The 18,609-nt window shown below is 38.9% G+C and overlaps 1 protein-coding gene across 1 annotated transcript in view; it reads left to right on the top strand.

The window, feature by feature from the left end:
* The first annotated feature begins 268 nt into the window (after positions 1–268).
* The window catches only part of bicc1a (BicC family RNA binding protein 1a), a 60,217-nt gene continuing 41,876 nt past the window's right edge, over positions 269–18,609 (top strand). The window contains exons 1-2 of the mRNA XM_080868745.1: positions 269–749; positions 16,245–16,291. Of these exons, the coding sequence (XP_080724871.1) occupies positions 557–749; positions 16,245–16,291 (240 nt within the window). The 5' untranslated portion in view covers positions 269–556. The remainder of the gene's footprint in view (positions 750–16,244; positions 16,292–18,609) is intronic.

The following is an 18,609-nucleotide window of genomic DNA, read 5'->3' as shown; positions in this document are numbered from 1 at the left end:
TGCTGGTAATTTAGTATAATTTTGGACTCATAATAACTATGATTTCCGTGGCTATAAATGGCAATATAATCCCTCAACAGTTTCCCATAAATGAGACATACAAGTTGTGCCCTTACGAGCATAAACACAAATCAAAACCAAAAACTCTCACATATTCAAGTTTGGGGAACTTCTCAGGAACCCAGGGGGAGGTATAGATCCTCGAGAAAAGTTTCTGGGAGGAGTCCCGCTTTTTTTGCTGGATGACACGTGAAACTTTCCTGAGGAGTTGCTTGGTATGTTTGGTGCGTGTACTGTAGCCGTCCGTTAACTCGCCAGACAACCTATAGCGAGTGGTTCCGTGTGTGCCTGCCTATTTTTAGAAGCCTGCCTAATGGGGGGAAACGAAGGAGCTTAAAGAAAACTGCAGAGGAAGGTCACAACTGCGTTGAGATGAGCTTCCACAACGACTCGAAGTGACGGAATAAAAAGTAGCAGAAGTAACGGCGCTTTCCTGCTACTCGACCTAACTTTGAGTTAAACGCAGTGGCCGCTGGAGAAGTTTCCGTGCAGCACAATGGCTGCCCAGTGCGACGCTTTAAGCGGATACTTGCAGCAGTCGGACCAGGGCTCCAACAGCGAGCGCAGCGCAGACTCTCCTCTGCCGGGCTCAGAGGAAGATCTCAGCGGCCCTCACTCGCTGCCAGACCCGGAGTGGACTGAGGAGAGGTTTCGGGTGGACCGTAAAAAGCTGGAAGTCATGTTATTAGGTAATAAAATTAGCCATGTGCAAAGTTAGATAGTTTAAACATTTAAACGAACAATGCCTTGCATCCCGAAGCAGCTTTCGCCCGGCCCTTTGTTTATTTTAGACTCATATAATCAAACTTTTTCGAAGTTGTTTAAATTTCAGGCCTCTTATTCGGGGAATTTGAGCGTGTCATTTGCTTAATCCGAGAAAAATCAATTAAGTCAAATGGGCCGCGCCAATTAGCTATTGACTTCCAATTAATGGCGTGGACATAAGAAAACAGCGTAATAGCTAACCACTCAGAAGCTGTGGGCAGCCCTGGAAAAATGGACGTCCACATTTCTTAATTTTTGCACCTTAACAAACAGAAGGTCGAAGAAGTCGGTTAACCATCATTGGAGGTATTTTTTTTGGGTAGTTGCGTGCTCCAGCCACAGGCTGTCGCTGCAGCAACTACTGCAGTCTGCATTTGTTTGTAGAGTAAACTGAGTGTCTGGCTCTTTGCAAAATAGTCTGCATGATGCAAAACCTTTGCTTGACTTTTTAGAAAATAATAAACTGGAAGTTGATTAGTTACCATAAGCCGTTAAACAAATCCAGTAGCAACAGCTGTAATTGCATCACACTGTGTGATCCATTCTGTCTTCAATACAACAGAATCCTGATGAAAAGTTAAAAGTGGGATCTCTCCTAATGACGTGCAAGTGACAATGAACACTTAAACAAGCGATGACAGGCTTGTAAAGAGAGGCCCAGTCAGACTCAGTTAAGAGTTAAGAGGTCCCTGGAAACTCAAAAGGTTGATGTAATTTATCACAGATTTCAAAACGCTGGAGTGTGGAATATTAGAGCATTACATAAGTGGGCTGGATTCTTTATCATTTCCACAGGAAGGCAGTGACTTGGATCTGATGAGCAGCCAAACAAGACTTTAGGAGGAATATTATCAGTCATAATCATGTTGAAACGCTGTCAAGGACACTATATCGTGTGTGTTGACAGCAGTAATGACTATTGCTTAATATTTTTTTAAGACTTTAACTTGGGGAATGCGGTTCATCGGTTTAGTCTGAGCTGTCCTAACTGGAACTAGGCTCTGAAAAGAGGCAGGTTTTGAAGTCCATCCCTTATACTAAAAACACAGACATACACATGCACACACGTAGTTCCCTCTTGAGAAAGTCCTTGCTGCTGCCTAACTGCTCTGTACATTCCTCAGTGCTCCATGTCATCCCCAACTCTTCCAGGAAAACAACTTTGCTAGAGGCTGGCCCTAAATCCGAGTGTTCCGGACACACCGCACGCCACGTCATGCAGTGTGTCTGCGTGTGCGTATGCCATATGTAATCTGTACAGTTTGTCAGATTTTTATCTTTGCCAACCTCTTGTTTCCCAGTTGCTCTTTTATGACATCATGGCTGACGCTGCACATGTTGACATTGCAGCTAGGATGCAGAGTAGGAAAGGCTGTTGGGATCCACTCTTGATCTTTATAGTCAGCTGTAGGTGCAGGTTTAAATACCACAGTGCTTTAACAGTTATTTTCACTGGTTTTGATCTGAAGCCGAGATCTGAGGTCTCCTCATAGCTACCTTGGTTATCTTGCAGTAAACATTTTGCAATCCAAGCGTGTGCAGAACATTGCAGACGATTCATTAGGATAGAAAAAGTTCAAAAGTTTGTTTAAGCCTACATGATCATATATTCTCATTTTTAAAAAATTATTATTATTTATTTATTTGCTCAGTAGGTGTAAATTCACATCCCCTTTGTCGTCATCCCGTTTGGTCAGAGCATTCTAACATCTGGCTGTGTTTTGATTGGATAGACTGTAGATTTTGATGTGGTACATCATGTTCTGTAGGCCAGAGTTTTGGAGCATAGTGAAATCATTTTATGGGAGCTCCAGTGTATTTTTACCCAGTGTTTTATTGTCTGTGAGGTATCTCTGGCTTCTCTTTCTTGGAAAATTAAGTGTTTTTGACCCCAGAGAAAGAGCTGTGGGTCAAATCATGCAATAACCTATTTCTTTTTTCTTTTTTTTCTTTTTTTTGCCAGATTCAGGTAATGTTCCTGCACTGTTTGCATTTTTGCTTTGTTAAAATACAGATTATATGTAAGCAGCTGGCATACATTTTATTTTATTTCATTTCTTTAAAGACATGGAAAACTTTTACAGTACTGCTTGGAAACTGCATTCACAACTAATCTTCAGGGAAACTGATGGGAGGATTTGAGGCAGATGAGAGATGACCACTTGCCTGCGTACCATGTGGTTAAATATTCATCATGTTTAATTCAAAGATTCCAGTCTGAAACAGCAATGAATAATATATATAGTAAGCTTTCATACGGTACATTTAATCTATTGTTTCAACTCCAAGCATTTTATTCACCGGTATGGGATATGACCCTCTGTAGCTTTATATTACAAGTGCATTTGCTTTTATTGGCTTCCAAATGATTTCTCAGTATGAAACCTAGCTTTATTTAGAACATACAGGTAAGGGGTCAGAGAAGGACATCAACCTACTGAGAGCCCTTTAGTCAGGGGTTGCATAAATTCTGGTGAATAAAAGTGACCCAGTAGCCCTCTGTGCCCATTAAAAGATGTTGGTGAGTCACCAGCACGTCTCCACGACTTTGCACTGAAACAGAATCCCATGATACACACTTAACCTGCTGTTCGAATCAGCCGCATTTTACTATCCCCCTGTTCTGGCACAGTTTGCTTCAGGAGAAAATGGAAATTATTAACGGCTTTTCAATTACAAATTTACTGTCTCTCGCATTGGCAGGGACACAGGTTCCTGGGCTTAGATCAGTAAATAGAGTGTAAAGTGACAACAAAATCTCACCCTAACAGCTATCTGGATTTACTGTTGTACTCTTGGCACCCGCAAATAGAACTCCCAAGTTAATGGCTTGGAGACATTAACAGAGGGATGGTCTTGTGTGGGCAGGGAACAGTGTAAGAGAACTTTTGTGCCTATTACATCGCTATTCAAACTCACGAAACTAAGAAACTGGGGGCAAGTGTGGGAAAGAGGTAACATTTGTTTCCAACTCCAATTATCAAAATTGAATGCATCTGTAAGTGCAACATGATTTTCCGTGAGTTTTCACACATGTATTACCTATGTGCTCTAATATGCATGGCTCAACTGTAAGAGCTCTGGATCATTTAGACTACTAATGATTAGAGTTAAGCTGTGTTTGTGAGTGAATTTTGGCTCCTGGTGGGCCACTGTTTATACACATCCTAACAACATGTTTGCTGAGTAACTGCGACAGCAGCCTGCAATTAGACTAAGTGAATCATTTTCGTCACTGAACTAATTTGTTTTCCTGCTTCTAAACCACACACTATTGGTTAGGCTTATTTCTAAATGGAAAAACCGCTGCATATGACACTGAGAGAATTTTCAATTATTTTCAGCATTATAATGAAGTTATTTTAGACACTAGGGGATCTGAAGATACTGGTACTAGTTCACAATTTTTGAATTTGTGGGACGGAATGAAAACGTTTTATTTTTAAGCAGTGTAGAAATTCTAAATGGTAGAATAGACATTTAGTGGCTTGTTTCTATATCTAAATGATGAGGTGTAGGTTTGTGTGTCTGTGTGTGTGTGGGCGGGCGCTTAACCTCCTCTTCCTCCTGGATGCTGGGTAAGACTCGCAGGCAGGAAGTGAGTGTCTTTTGGGGAATGTGCTGCAGGCTTTCTCTTGTTCTCCCCTTTTATTGCTCCCTCTTGAGTATTCAAACAGTGCTCTGGTGTTGCAGCTTCCATCACATCCACTGTAGAGTTGTTGGACTTTCCCCAAGTCTTTATCTCATACTAAGACACGATCCTCACTTTAACCTTCAAACCCAACCAAACGCAGGCAAATCACACATCAGAAACTCTATAGTTTAGCTGCATGATTCATTTAAAATAACTGAACTTTGATAATCTAAGGCATGACATTAGCTGTTTGCAACACTTTGCCTCACTCGTCCACCCAAAATTGCACAGCGGTGCCGTCCAAAGATGTCACCTGCTGTCGGGAACAACTTCAGTTCAGCATCTTGCTAAGGGCGTCTCACGATGTGGAAGAGCCAGGGACTGAATTGCTAGCCATTAAGCACCACAATATTTACCTAGTCTAAAGTGAAAGTAAAGATGGAGAAGCCTTACACAGTCCAACTTTTGAAAACATTTCAGTCATGAATGGAAAATATGTGCAGGGCCAGCGCAAGAGAAGGAAAATCCCATATGTCTGAATGTAAAAATCCTTCTTTTTTTGCTCTGATGAGTTAGTCATCTGTTTCTCAGAGCTATTGTGATCTTTAAAACAGATTTTGAATGTAATTCAATAAAAATGTGTTATACTTGTAAATGTGCCAGCAGAATAGATGTACTCTTCTCTCTATTGGAATCGGTTTTGCCTTATTAGACCTAAAAAGACTTCACTATGATTGAAGTTTGAGTTATGAGAGAGTTTAAATCCCCAGTGATCAACTGATGGAAGAACTGAGATGACCGTTTTTGTTCATATAAATACTTTTTATGTACTGTCACACTGCAAAAACAATGGAGAAGGATGGGATGGGTGCTGGCTGTTGTCCCAACAACAGTTTGCTAAAAGGGCAATCAATGATGATTTTCAACCATTTTCTAAGAAGTTGGAGAATTTTTAGGCTATAAATGGAAAGATTGTAAGAAATGATCAAAAATAGTTTTTTAAGAAGAATTCATGACACTAAAATTGTAAATCGCCAGATATGGAGAGGAGTATACAGGCAATACTGTATGTTTCATGTCTGAAAATGCACCACTAAACACTACACGATATGTTCTGTGCAGCAAAAGTTGCCTGACTTATTAAAAAGAAGACATGCACTGAAAGAATATGTGTATATTGCATTTTTAGAGCACTTTAATCACTGAATCATTTATTGTATTCAAACACACATCAGCAAATACAGTTCAGCAGTATAAATGATTAAGTTCATTTGCCTGCTGGTTTTACTCTTGACTGGATATTGCCTGGTTGCAGTTTGCCACATTTCCTCTCTCCCGTTTTCTCCTGGGTTTTGCAGATTTTACTGAAACATGCTGATACAATTAAACAATTCTATTCGACTTTGCTTACGCGTTGAATTCCTTCATCCTGGGCATGATGAGGCTTTCAGGAGCTGTAATATAATTGAGCTTCAGTCGGTGGAAAAACCTGTAATTCATTACTCAAGAAAATAAAACCAGGAGTCTTATTTCAACAGTCCAAGTGGAGCTGGAGTGCTGTGACCCAATTCTATGCTCCTGGAACTGTAAATGGGCTGAAATGAATACCTGTTTTTCTTCGTCCCTCAAACCTCTCTTTCTTCAACTCTTTTCAAAGTGCAGATTTACATTCTGTCTGGTTTGCGGTTGCTATTTTAGAAATGTTTCATGTGGGGCACCCCCGACTTATCCTGCGCTCATGTGCGCTCACCACACTCGCATAAATGTGCACGCACGCGCACCCCACCCAGCCCTTAACCACTCCCCCTAGAGCTTTCATTGTTTATCTATGGAGAACCTTGGGTTTTGGCTTGTTGTTCTCTCTCCTCATTCAACATCCAGTACAGCCTGCCTTTTCTCCACTTGCCTTGATTGGGGGGAAAACTTTTTTTTTAAATTAATTTTAATAAGGGCACCTTTTCGATCTGGTTCTTCCCTTTGCCAGAATACTCATTGCATGAACAAAAGAGAATAGCTGGGGGGGAGCAGTCCTTCTCCCTTTATTTTAAGGTTAGCCAATGTCATTGATTTCATTATGTTTTTCTTTGAACTGTTTAATAATGCGCACACTATTCTGATTGATCGCATTAGCCTAGATAACACAGAAAATGTGAAGAATTGTTGCATGCATGCATCTAAGGATTTTCTGCATCTATACAAGGAAAAAATGTGCTTTTCTACGGTTGCAATGCTGATGAACAGGACATGTCAAGCGATTTCTTAACAGTCCAGTGTAATGTTTACAGAGGAGCTCTCAGCCTGTTAAATGAGAATAACTCCCTATGCTCCATGGGGGATCTAACAAAGTAGATACCAGGCACCAGGAATGTACAGCATTATGTAATCACTTGGCAGTATTCACACAAGGGAGGTCATAACGCAGACATGTTATCGAGAACAGCTTGATACTGGACTAGTTGACCCTACTCCCCAGGATGCTTGAGTGTAAATAAATCTCGCTGCTAATATGATGTAGAAATAGTCTAGGTGTTTATGGATAGATATATATTTTTAATTGTATTTATTTTTTAAAGGTGCTTTAAGGCTGTTCTGAAAATTTTCTGTGCTGTCCATTCTTGTGCCCCTGGGGTCAGTGAGTAGTCTTTCTCCAATAGGCTTTTATCATTGTCAGACAGCGACATCTGGCACTTAGCGGGTGTATTTGATAGCATAGTTGCTTGGCAACCCAGTAGGAGTTGAGCTGTTTTGAGAGACTGAGAGTGACGACTTCTCACCGTAGGAATACAATAACAGGTGTTCAGCTTTGTGGATATTGATGGTGTTTTTTCAAAGCTATAAATGTAACAGCGCTATAAAAGCATCAAGACAGACTTCTTGATTTTGAGTAATGGTTGATTACTGCTTTGTCATTGTTATCACAATACCTAGAATTATGCAATCCTCAACCCAAATCAAGGGAAATCTATAGTGTTGATTGTTTTGTGCTCAAAGCTAATGTTGGACTTTAGATGACAGAGCATGAAATCTCAGTTGACAGCTGTTTTCACAGGTCACTTCCCAAGTAAATCCCTAAATGAATATCCACACACAAATGTGCAATATTTGTATGCAAAGGACAATAGTTTGAGCATTGGACACATTATGGTTTCCATCATGTTTGAGCAGGTTTTGGTTGTATGCAGGTAAACTGTGTGTGGAACACAAGTGGGAACAATTTTCTCATTTCAGCTGCTTTTGTAAGCAATGGCCTGTACCAGAACAGTCTTGAACCCGATATCTGATAGACTGTCTTAGCTACACCGGATGCACCAAAATGCTGGTTGTTGCCCCCAGTGGCAAAATTGGCAAAGTTTAGCAGATGGAATCCCAAATTGCTTTCCAAGTAGCCCTAACAAATGTGAACTAAATTTTCAAAAAGTGTCTGTTAGGTTAACAGTTATCCTCGTACGATCAGTAAATGGCAGAACTGATTCGTTCTAAAAGGAGGATTGCAGTAGGAAGCATAATTGTCTCTAACTAAACAGATTCTGTCTTCCAGGGCTTTTTTTTTAAATTGTATTTTTATTTTACAAATGTCCATGTTAAAAGCTGAGAATGCTTCTCTGTCAGTTTAGATAAGCTCACATAAAACAAAACCCTTGGCTCTGTTGTATTCTTACAGTTTCCTAATCCTGAAATGGTAATCAGATACTGTTGTTGCCTTGGAGAAACAGATGAAATGAGTCTCAGGTGCTATGTAGATGCCATCTTGCCAAAAATATTCCAGAGCAGTTTACAGGGAGACTCGAGTGTTGGGTTTTGTCTGTTTTCATTTAAATCTCTCAACCTTTTACTGCCAGGTACTTGTCAGCTGTGTGGTATTACACTTGTAGAAACTGGCTTTCATGCAAGATATTCAGACTTGCTGGTTGTGAGCAGCTCTAATTACCGAAAGACAACCTCACTCAACATTATTGATTGTGTTATTTATCATTTAACTACTTTGGAGGGGATTTAAATTATAGTGTGTAACAGAGTCTCGCATCAGTTTGTGTAATGATCACAGTGTAGATTGATGAGTCGTGTCTCTGAGCATGGCTTATCATCAGTGTGGTCTCATCTGTGCTGACTTGTGTCCATTTACATGAAATTAATATTTTCAACTTTTAAAAAAGGGGAAAAAACAAAGTCAACATTTGGGGCTAAAGGAGTTCATGGTAGATCAAATAGGTCAGCTCACAACCCAAGATCAATTTATACATATCACAGACTTTCTCATGTAATTTGCATTATTTTTAAATATGATATAATTAAAATGTCACCTTCTTAAGTCAAAGTATTAACGACTAAGATATTCTATGAAGTGGTATTAAAGTTTTTAAACCATGCAGTCCTAGCCAGGCCTGAAGAAATTCTCTATAATGCTTAAAAAATACACGTGTTCATGTGTTAACAAGCATTGCACGTGCATTTGTGGTTTGCAATAGCTTTCTCAGGCCCTCTCATTAGCTCCATGTTAAATCAGCTGAGAACTGCCGCTCTGACTGTGGGGAGGGACATTAGAAAGCTGCTGTAAAAACATCCTCGTTTTCATAAAATGTGGGAATTGTAGTTTTTGCAAGCTTGTTGTTTTCCTGCGAGCATGGAACGGTTTATAAATCTGGCTTTCATATTAATCCATGTCTTTAGTTTTGGTATGCTAAGATGTCAAACCTTTCCTAGGTTTGACTTGTTGTTATGAAGTTCACCACGTCTTTTCTTAGCTTAATGCTAACGTAGACTTTTCTGCAAATGTTCCAAGTTTCACCTTAAGTCCTCTGTGGTTAGTGCCAGTACAATACCTACAGAGGTTTCTAAGCAGCCCTGCAGTTTAGAGATTTAGGTGGTGCCTCTCTTTGATTTTTGCAATTTAAAAAGATTTTGTCTTCAAAGAAATCCTTTCACATTAAGGCCTTTGATTGCTAAATCTTGCACAGTGCAAATACCAGAGACCAGAGGCAAAGTGCCGTGTGTAGTTTCATGACTAAAACTGTGTGTTTTAGTCAGACAACCATGAAAGCAGAAAAGCAAATGTGCACATGTCAGATTTTAGAAAAGCATGTATATGCATGATCCTCTTTGTAAATCCCAGTGATCTTGTACTTGGTTTGAGAAATTTGCACTCCTATTTATGGCAAATGAAACCACATTAAAGAATAGTAGTGGCGGTAGCACTGTTTTTGCACCAACATCATCTTATAAAAGCACTGTATGATTTAAATTTCACATTAGTAATTTGCAATGTATTTCCACAAAACCTGAAGTATGCATATAATATGAGATCAAGTTGCCTAGCAACCACCTATCAACATACAAACAAAAGCCTGGGCATAATAAGAAGACTCTTATAATATGTCTCAGCTAATTTTTCATCTGCATCTTATCAAGCTTGACATTCTTAAGAAAATGTGTACACGTGGTTCAAAGAACACATGCAGTCCGCACATGCTTACGTCACATTTAGTTTATGTGTCGGGGGAAAATGTAAACAAATAGTTTTTATCCATACAAATTGTTTAGATAGCGAGCCCCAGGTGTACAAACTCCTGCTTTGTTATTTAGTTGGTATTAAATAATTGATTTTGACACATTCAGCCTAAATGGATAATTACTTTAATCCTTGCCATGAAATTTTTGTACTCTAGTTATTGGGAGAGTTGTGACTTGGCTTTAACAAAAAACACAAAAAAAGAACTTGAGCTCATGTCTCAGATTTTCCGTTAAACCAGTGTAGCATAAAACTGAAACTGTCCAAGGGTGAAAATATTAACGTCAAAAATATATTTTTATTTGATTTATTGAGCCCTATGTCTCTATTGTTTGCTTGATTGTTGTGTGTGGAATGAAGCCAGAACTGTAGAAATCAACACTGTTTACATTCCTTCAACGTCAAAACAGCGGAATCTCCCAGAAAGTTGCTCTTTCCACAAAATAATGGATACCAGACCTTACTCCATCTGCCTGCTATTAGGCCTGTATAGTTTTTTTTTTTGTTTTTTTTGTTGGTGCAATGACAGTGATTAGTTATATTAAATAATTATACAGAAAGCGTTGGAGAGTGTGGATCTGATTAACTACAACTATTATGTCTATTTTCTCAAATTAATACAATCGAGTTTGTTGCTTTAAGTTAGTGTCACATTATTTGTACCATATTTTCAAAAATACATCAGAGGACATAATCCATTGCAAAATGTGAACTGTGCTCAGGGCCTTTGGCTCATTTTTCAGCTGTGATGGCTTTACAGTACACATTGCTGGGAAGGAGGAGCATTGCATTGTCCTTGTATAACCTGGGTAGGAACAAAACTATGGATCTAATGCATTTGAGAAATGGAAGTCTCTTTGGTATGAGTCTGGAATTGTATATACTGGTAAAATGTATTTTAAAATCTGGATATATTCTGTTTTTCAGCTCTCATGCAAATATTCATTTAATTTGTCCAAAGGAAAGCTGATAATTTAAATTGGTTTTCTCTGTTGGTGAAAATAACAGGCTTCTTGGTTATCTAAGTACAGAGGCATGAGTTCTGCAGTTTTGTTTTGTGTGTGTCTGTGTGTGTGTGTGGTGAAAGGCCTGTCAGTTCTTTGAAAAACAGGGCAAAGCTAAATCCAAAGGATCTCTCTGGTCGTTATTTTCCCTTCTAATTTTATATTATTGGCAAATCATCACATGATTGTTTTGAAGCTGAGAGGGTGAATTTATTGGTTTTCTGAATTTTAAGTCTCAAACTCAACAATAATGAGTGCAAATTCCATTCACTGCATTAAAACAGAGAAAATAATCCCGGTCTTTCATAGGGCAGTAGAGAGGCAGCCTTTCAGTCACTTAACTTAATGTTCATGTGAGCAATTTTTTTTTTTTTTTTTTTTTTTTTTGATGAGGCTGGTATTTTATTCTAATCAGTAGTGATTGATTAAAAAAAAAAAAAAAAAGTACATTCCTTTTGACCATCTTTGACGCAGTACCTAAAGATAACAACAAAAACATTGATGCATGTAATGTTCTTCCAAAAAACAATACTTCACTGGGATTCTTTAACTAGGCCACCCTGTGTTTCTTCTTCTTTTTTAAGCACATCCTTGGTGGATTTACTCCTGAGCTAAGGATTATTACCCCATTGATATTTCCGCTGCATGTTCGGCTTCAAACAGATGTCTTCACATTTTTCTTCAAGTAATGTTTTATATGAATTCAAAGTTGACTCAGCCCTCTATCTACGAGGCTGCAAGACAACCTAAACCATAACATTTAGGCTTCCGTGCTTCACAGCTAGTATGAAAAGACTTCTTTGATGTTCACCAAACATATGGCTGTTGCCTTTTTATTTATATGGCACATTTAATTACACATTAGCTCTTTTTCCTTAACATAAAAGATAAAAACATAAAAATCTATGTAAGTCTACTGTGCCTTAAGGCAAAACAAGAAAAACACGTATAATGTTATTGTAGCCAAGCAATCCTTTGATTCTTCTGTGTAGAGCCCATCACTCCAAAAAGCTGTGGCTTTTGCTTTTGTGGTCGCCGACCAAAAATAAATTTGCTTTATTGTTCTTTTTGGACTTTTGGACAGCAAATTCTTTTTTCCTGTTACACATCCCATTCAGGTCAAAGTTGTGCTATCGGTTTGTAGACACACAAACACACAAACAAACTGTTTTTATCATTTACGGAATATTTCTAAACTCAGACTAATGGTATCAAAGCTTGAACTTGAGATGATTATTCATGCTTTTATTTCTTCTCGTTTAGACTACTGTAATGGCCTTTTTACTTGTTTTAACAAATCAGCCTTAAATAGTCTTCAGACTGTGCAGAATGCTGCAGCACGTCTCTTAACAGGCACCAAGAGAAGATCGCATATCACTCCAATCTTGGCCTCCCTTCACTGGTTACCTGTAAATTTTAGGTTTCATTTTAAAATTTTAGTTCTAACCTTTAGGGCCCTACATGGTCAAGCTCCTCAATATTTATCTTACCTGTTGAAACCACATTCATCTTCTCGGGCTTTAAGGTCATTAGATCAGACACTGCTGGTGGTACCGCACACTCGTTTTAAAACTCGTGGTGATCTTTTTCAGCTTTGATTTGAGTTGTTGATCAATGGTCATGAGAATTTGCATATTAATGATCTCCCAGCCCATCGTTCCTTCAGTGTTGCTAGTTTCTGTCATTATGCAAATGTACTGTTTGTAAGATTGGGAAAACCTGCAGTCAGCTCTCACTGGAAAACAATACGTCCAGATTAACAGAATAATAGAACCAACTTTTGGGGATTTGCTTACCTGGATGATTGAGCATGATCAAGACGTTACCTGCAGATCCTGGGATCTAATTTGCTTTACATTTGCAAAGAGCTCTCAAGACCCAAGGCACCCTTTTCCCGAATCTCACCTCCAAAGCTGCTATAATTGCTTCTTTTTTTTTTTTTTTTTCTCAAACAAGTTATAAAAAATTATATACACTGGAACTCATCAAACAGTCTGTCTCTGCCTTGGATTCTCCCACGGCCAGTTTACACATATGGCAACAGGATGTTTTGCTTTTTGCACATGGCTCGTGTTTTCAATCTTGTCCCATACCAAATTCCATTTAGCTCCTCATTTATGCCAAAGATGGAGTTGGAGTCTTTGCTTTTGCGAGTTATCAGTGAAATAAATGTAATTTTCCTCACTTCAGTTTAGTTTGTGTACTGCTAATTCATAACAGTGGCTTCAAGGCACCACGGCAACTTCTTCACATTTTTTTTTCCCCATTTGGTTCATTCATTTAAAAATGCATTGTCTTATTTGAATATGTGAAAATGTATGTGAAAATGTCATACAGCTGACCAAGAGTTTGACTTGTTTAAAATCAGTGAGTGGATAGGTATTTGATGTTTTCCTGCTTCTTCAAGCATTTTGTGCAACTTTACCACCTTATTTGGCTATATGGAGCCAAATATAATCACATCATCTCCTTGACTCCAGTTGGGTTACAACACAGATTCCAACATAGAAAATTATTACCAAGTAGAATAATATTGTAAGTTACCTTTTGGTTGGCTTAACCTGTACTTGTGTCACTATTTTGTCACATATAGGCAAGATAAGAGGAGATGAGATGATAAAAGAACAGCTGGTCTACTCTGATAGACAGTGTGTTGCTTTTATTTTTCAGTAGACATGGGGGAAAACCGACGCTGCTGTTTTCCTTTTGGTTTGTCTTAGTTCTTACAGGAAGTGACACGGTAGCGGGGTCTTTCATAATCTTGGAACTTCAGACCACCTACAAAACTGAGCTTTCAAGTCGGAGCAGTTCTATACTAAAGCAAATACTGGATGAAAACACTTAAACCTACATTCACTGAGATAAACTAAATATTCTGGGAGTTCTGTGAATACGGAACACGTTGTTTTGTATTTGGTAGCCGCATAGTTGTAACTGTAGCTCAAATTGACACTCATGACATTTTATGCTTTATCAGTTGTTTGTCATGGGGGGAGAAATCCTATGGGGTATACCCTGGGTAGGTCACTGGTTTATCACAAGGATAACACAGAGAGGGAAAAACACCAACCATTTACATCTCAATTTAGAATTGCCAATTATCCTAACCCATGCATGCCTTTGAGAGCTAACCACACAAGGAAAAAACAGCAACTGGCTGGCAGGATTTAAACCCAGGACTTTCTTTGTGTGAGGAACGATGCTAATCACTATACCACCACAGTGCCCGTCTTAAAATTCCCGCCTAGGATGCATGACAGTCACGAAAATAAAGTATATGATGTGAGATAAAGTAAAGCAAAAACAATTTTGCATTTGGCAAGCAGCGGCCAAGTATTTTGTGTGTTTTACCTGACAAATACCTTATCTAAAGAATCAAATACTGATTTGTAAAATATTTGCATTCCCAAAATTAATACAAATTACAAGAGAAATTACATCAATGCAAAACAGCTTTTAGTCCATACCAGTGTTTACAGCTCGTCACAGCCCCCCGCCATCCTGTTCACCCTTATTAGTCTCGTCTGTTATCAGATTAAGCACAGCAGAATGCTGACGCTGTCATTATGAGCATCCGCTATCAGAGGCTCTTAACGCAGCTGAAGAGACATCCAGCATTGATTCAACAAGATGCTTATTTTCCCTTTCGTGACAGTTGTTAATGTTGTTGTTGCATAAGAGTGTTAACAGATGGAATTTTTTTCCGATCGGTTTCCAAAGCAGGAAGAATGGTCATGGACATAAGCTCGCTTAAATCAGACTCTCCAGATTCAGACTCACAAGTTTCTAATCCACTTTTTTGTGCTTTTGGATGCAATGATGAGCTAATATTCATGTTATCAGTGTATTGGGGTGGTGAAAAGGATGCAGTGCTTAGTGAATTTTAATTATCTGTCTTTTAAAATGTGGTGTGGATAGGAAAGCTTCAACAATCCTTTCCACACCCTAATTTCACAGTGGGATTATCATCATATAATACTGTTTGCACCGTGTACAATCTGTAATGGGCTTTTTTCTTGTTTTTTTTTTTTTTTTTAAATGGGCCAGCTTTTATAGGTTTGAGGAAATTTTACATAAAACTCAACGGGGCTCAGAGGGCATTCACCATATGGTTGCTTGCTTTTCTTTTTTGACGTAATAGGTTTAGAGCTCCATTTAGTTGCAGTTACGTTCTTGATTCATTATAACTCATCATAAATGATTACCATTATGGTTTTCTAAAGCCCAACAGTCCAGACAGCGATATTTACTGTGCGATAAGTTTACCATACATTTTTTTTAGTTATTCAATTTGGTTCTAATGTTCAAAACTGCAAAGTCACTTTTTGAATACATTATACTTCAGCTGTCCATTCAGAAATAAATGTTGAAATGTTTCGGACACTTTTGTCGTCATTGCACCGAGGTCAGCGTTTTTGACTGAACTGTAAGTCACGGCAACTCTACCGCTGCAGATGTTTCTGACCCAGATTTACACAGACTGCAGCAGATCCATCTTGAGAACGTTGACCGAAATGCATCATTAAACTCTCCCTGTATTCCCAAATGACAGGAACATGAGAATTCTCCTTGGATAGGAGATATGTATTTTGCATTAACAGAACTTGCCACAGCTTGGAGGACTTGCAGATGTGCTGGAGAGACTTCAGGCCTGACTTGCTCTGGTGGTTGGCTCTGTGCTTCTCTCCTGCTTACTGTATCAGCTAAGGGAGTTTCTTGGCATTTTCACCTGCTTGGAAATTTACTTTAAGTCAAACACCACTGCTTCTCTAAGTCCTTAGTCTGTTTACACCCAATGTTTCGGAATTTTAAAGTTGTCATGTACCATTTCCAAGGCCAGGCATTTACAGTATGCTGACAGACAAAAGTCGTAAGTGTGAATGTTATTTTAAGAAGTGCAAAACCAACATCAGTCAATCCAAGTGTGGTATGAAATGCTCCATTAATGGCTACTGTAAAATGCCCAAATATTTTCACTGTAGCCATCAATTTGTTACACGGAAGCTGTGTCCAATCTCTAGGATTATAGAAAATTGCTTGGAACATTTTTATACCATTCTTGCAAATCAGCAGTATCGCTATGCATGCCAAACGCAATATGCAAAGAAATGGAGATCCACCATAAACACTTTACTGAGTGCAGATACGGTAACATTTTGAGGACTGGATAATCTGTGTGTGATTTGGCTGTGTTAGGCTGGATTGTACATTTAAAAACTGAGTGACTGTGTGGTTTTGATGAATTTATATTTCTCTTTCCTCTGTCTCACTCTAGCTGCCTCTGAGGGGAGAGTCAACGGTGGGGAGGATTTCTTTCAGAAGGTGAGTGTGTAGTCTGCACTTGGATAATGTGTGCTTTGTCTCTGGGTTGTTTTCAAGCCCACTGAGCAGCACTTCACTCATTGGTAATGGAGCAGATGCTCAGGTGCTCCTTCAGTCAGTCCTAATTACAAATGTAAACAAATAAAAACAATGGAACTACACTGACGTTAAACCACTCCAGGGCTCTGATACTATAACACAGCTGACACAACACTGGGTGGGGGGGGGGGCTTTCTCAGTTACATAATGTACCATAATATACCAGCTTATCTAAAGTTTAGAAACCCTAATCCGACCAAGCAGTGCATCACTGACTTTTCTGTGTGAGCAATTTAATGAAATGTCCTCAAGCTTCACTACATTCAATGAAACGAGGATTTGGCTCAGTGAGTTTAAATATTTCTGAATGGGTGACAACTTGCTCACATTCTCGTACTGGTACTTGGGGAACAGTCAAGTATGACACTGTGGCTGTATAGCTCAGTTCTTTATTAATTGATGCTCTTTCATACCAGTACAATTGTTTATTAATTGCAAACTCTCAAGTGAAACCATTTCTGACTATTCAGTAATGTGACTTTCTCCTGGTTTTATTTCTGGAACCTATCCTGACAAGGGCTTGGCAATGCAAACTTGATCACCATGAAAAATTAACAAAAGACTAATCAAAGTAGACTGAGTTGGTTGAGTTACTGAGATACAGTATGGTGCAAAAGTTTTGAGCCACCCCTAATTTCAGACTTTCTTGCACTCTGTTAGCAGTAGAACCACGAAGGGGGTCATTTTCACTCCGTGGCATTTAAAGAAAATATCGAAATTGGTTAAAATATAGCAAATAGTGAATTTTAGGATGTGTGAAATAAAAATGAAAAAATAATAAATAAATAAACATAACCGTTTATACCTAGAACAAATGAGGAGGTAATTTAGACCCAATAGAAATTAATGTAAAACAATATTGTACATGCCAGGTTGCCTAGCAACATTTACTATTTATACACTTTTTGATATGATGCCTGCTGTAGTGCAGAGTAGTAGTTACTGCAGGGCCAAACGTGTCATGTATGGGAGTTTGAGCTGAAGCAGAGCCACTCAGAGCACGGAGTGTGTGACCGAACGTGTGGAGAACCGGGCGAGTTGTTGGCTTTATAGAGCAGCAGGGGAACTGCAGAGAGTCCAGAGTGTGGGGAACAAATTGCGCAAATAAAGAGTGAAATCAAGAGCAGAAAAGTTTTGGAGCTGCGGAGGTGAATATCTACAGACTGAGGCGAAGCAGTGAGGATGCTGGACGACAGGCTGCAGGACCGGTGATTAGAGGCAGTTGTGGATGAGATGTTAAACTTTCACTGTTAACTGTTGATAATGTGTTCACGCATCAACAAATCACACCAACACTTGCCTCTAGCGGCTTTGTGATATTTAATGAAATTATCTAAATCATTTATAAAACCAACAAAATCTCTTAAATCTTTTTACAGTCAGATCTTACTTAATTTTCAACTAATTTATCTAATTTTAGCAGCATAACATCTTCAAGAAATGACATTGCCTTTGCTGCTGTTGTTTCAGGACGAGGTCAACTTTGCGGTGGTTTTAGGGAGTCTGGTCTTGGCTTTCTGAAAGCCTTAACCTTTTTTTTCTTTTTTTTTTGACGTTGGCTGCTTTTTCACTCATTTTCAGTCCAGTATTTGAACCTGAGAATTTATAGTGGAATCTTCTTTTATTCAGGCTTTACAGGGGATTTATGATTCTCTGGTCTCCCCGTTCTCTCCGGGTACCCCAGCTTTCTCCCACAGTCCAAAGACATGCAGTTAGTTGGGTTAGGTATCTAACAGCGATCTGTCCAGAGTGTACCCAGTTCTCGACCTATGGTAGCTGGGATAGGCTACAGCGACCCTGACAAGGATAAGCAGAAGAGAATGGCTATATGGATGTTAAATCTACACAGTGGCTACGTTCTAACCACAAACCCGTAGGAAACTCTACACCATAACCTATGATGCAACTGTAAACTCCCTGGAAAATTAACTAGATTGGGCGTTGACACAGCCCACAATTATTGTCACTGCTGCTTTTTGTCCTGCAGTTTTTGATTATCAGTGAGAGAGTAATAATCATAGCCTCAATATAAGGACTCACAGATGTCAGCTAATTCCTGGAGGGAGATTGCCCAAACTATTGGAATGACACAGAAAAACGTGAGGGACACATGTGTTTGCTTCCAAAAAAATGAAAGACCACAACAAAGACTGGGGACACTAACATATAACGAGCAACTTAGCAAAGAACCAATTTTAAATTGCATCTTCGGGCATTTT

Source organism: Rhamphochromis sp. 'chilingali', assembly GCF_963969265.1.
Source record: "Rhamphochromis sp. 'chilingali' genome assembly, chromosome: 20".
In the NCBI taxonomy this organism is placed as follows: Eukaryota; Metazoa; Chordata; class Actinopteri; order Cichliformes; family Cichlidae; genus Rhamphochromis; species Rhamphochromis sp. 'chilingali'.
Note: the sequence above shows the minus strand (reverse complement) of the source record. Positions and strands in the feature narration are given on the sequence as shown.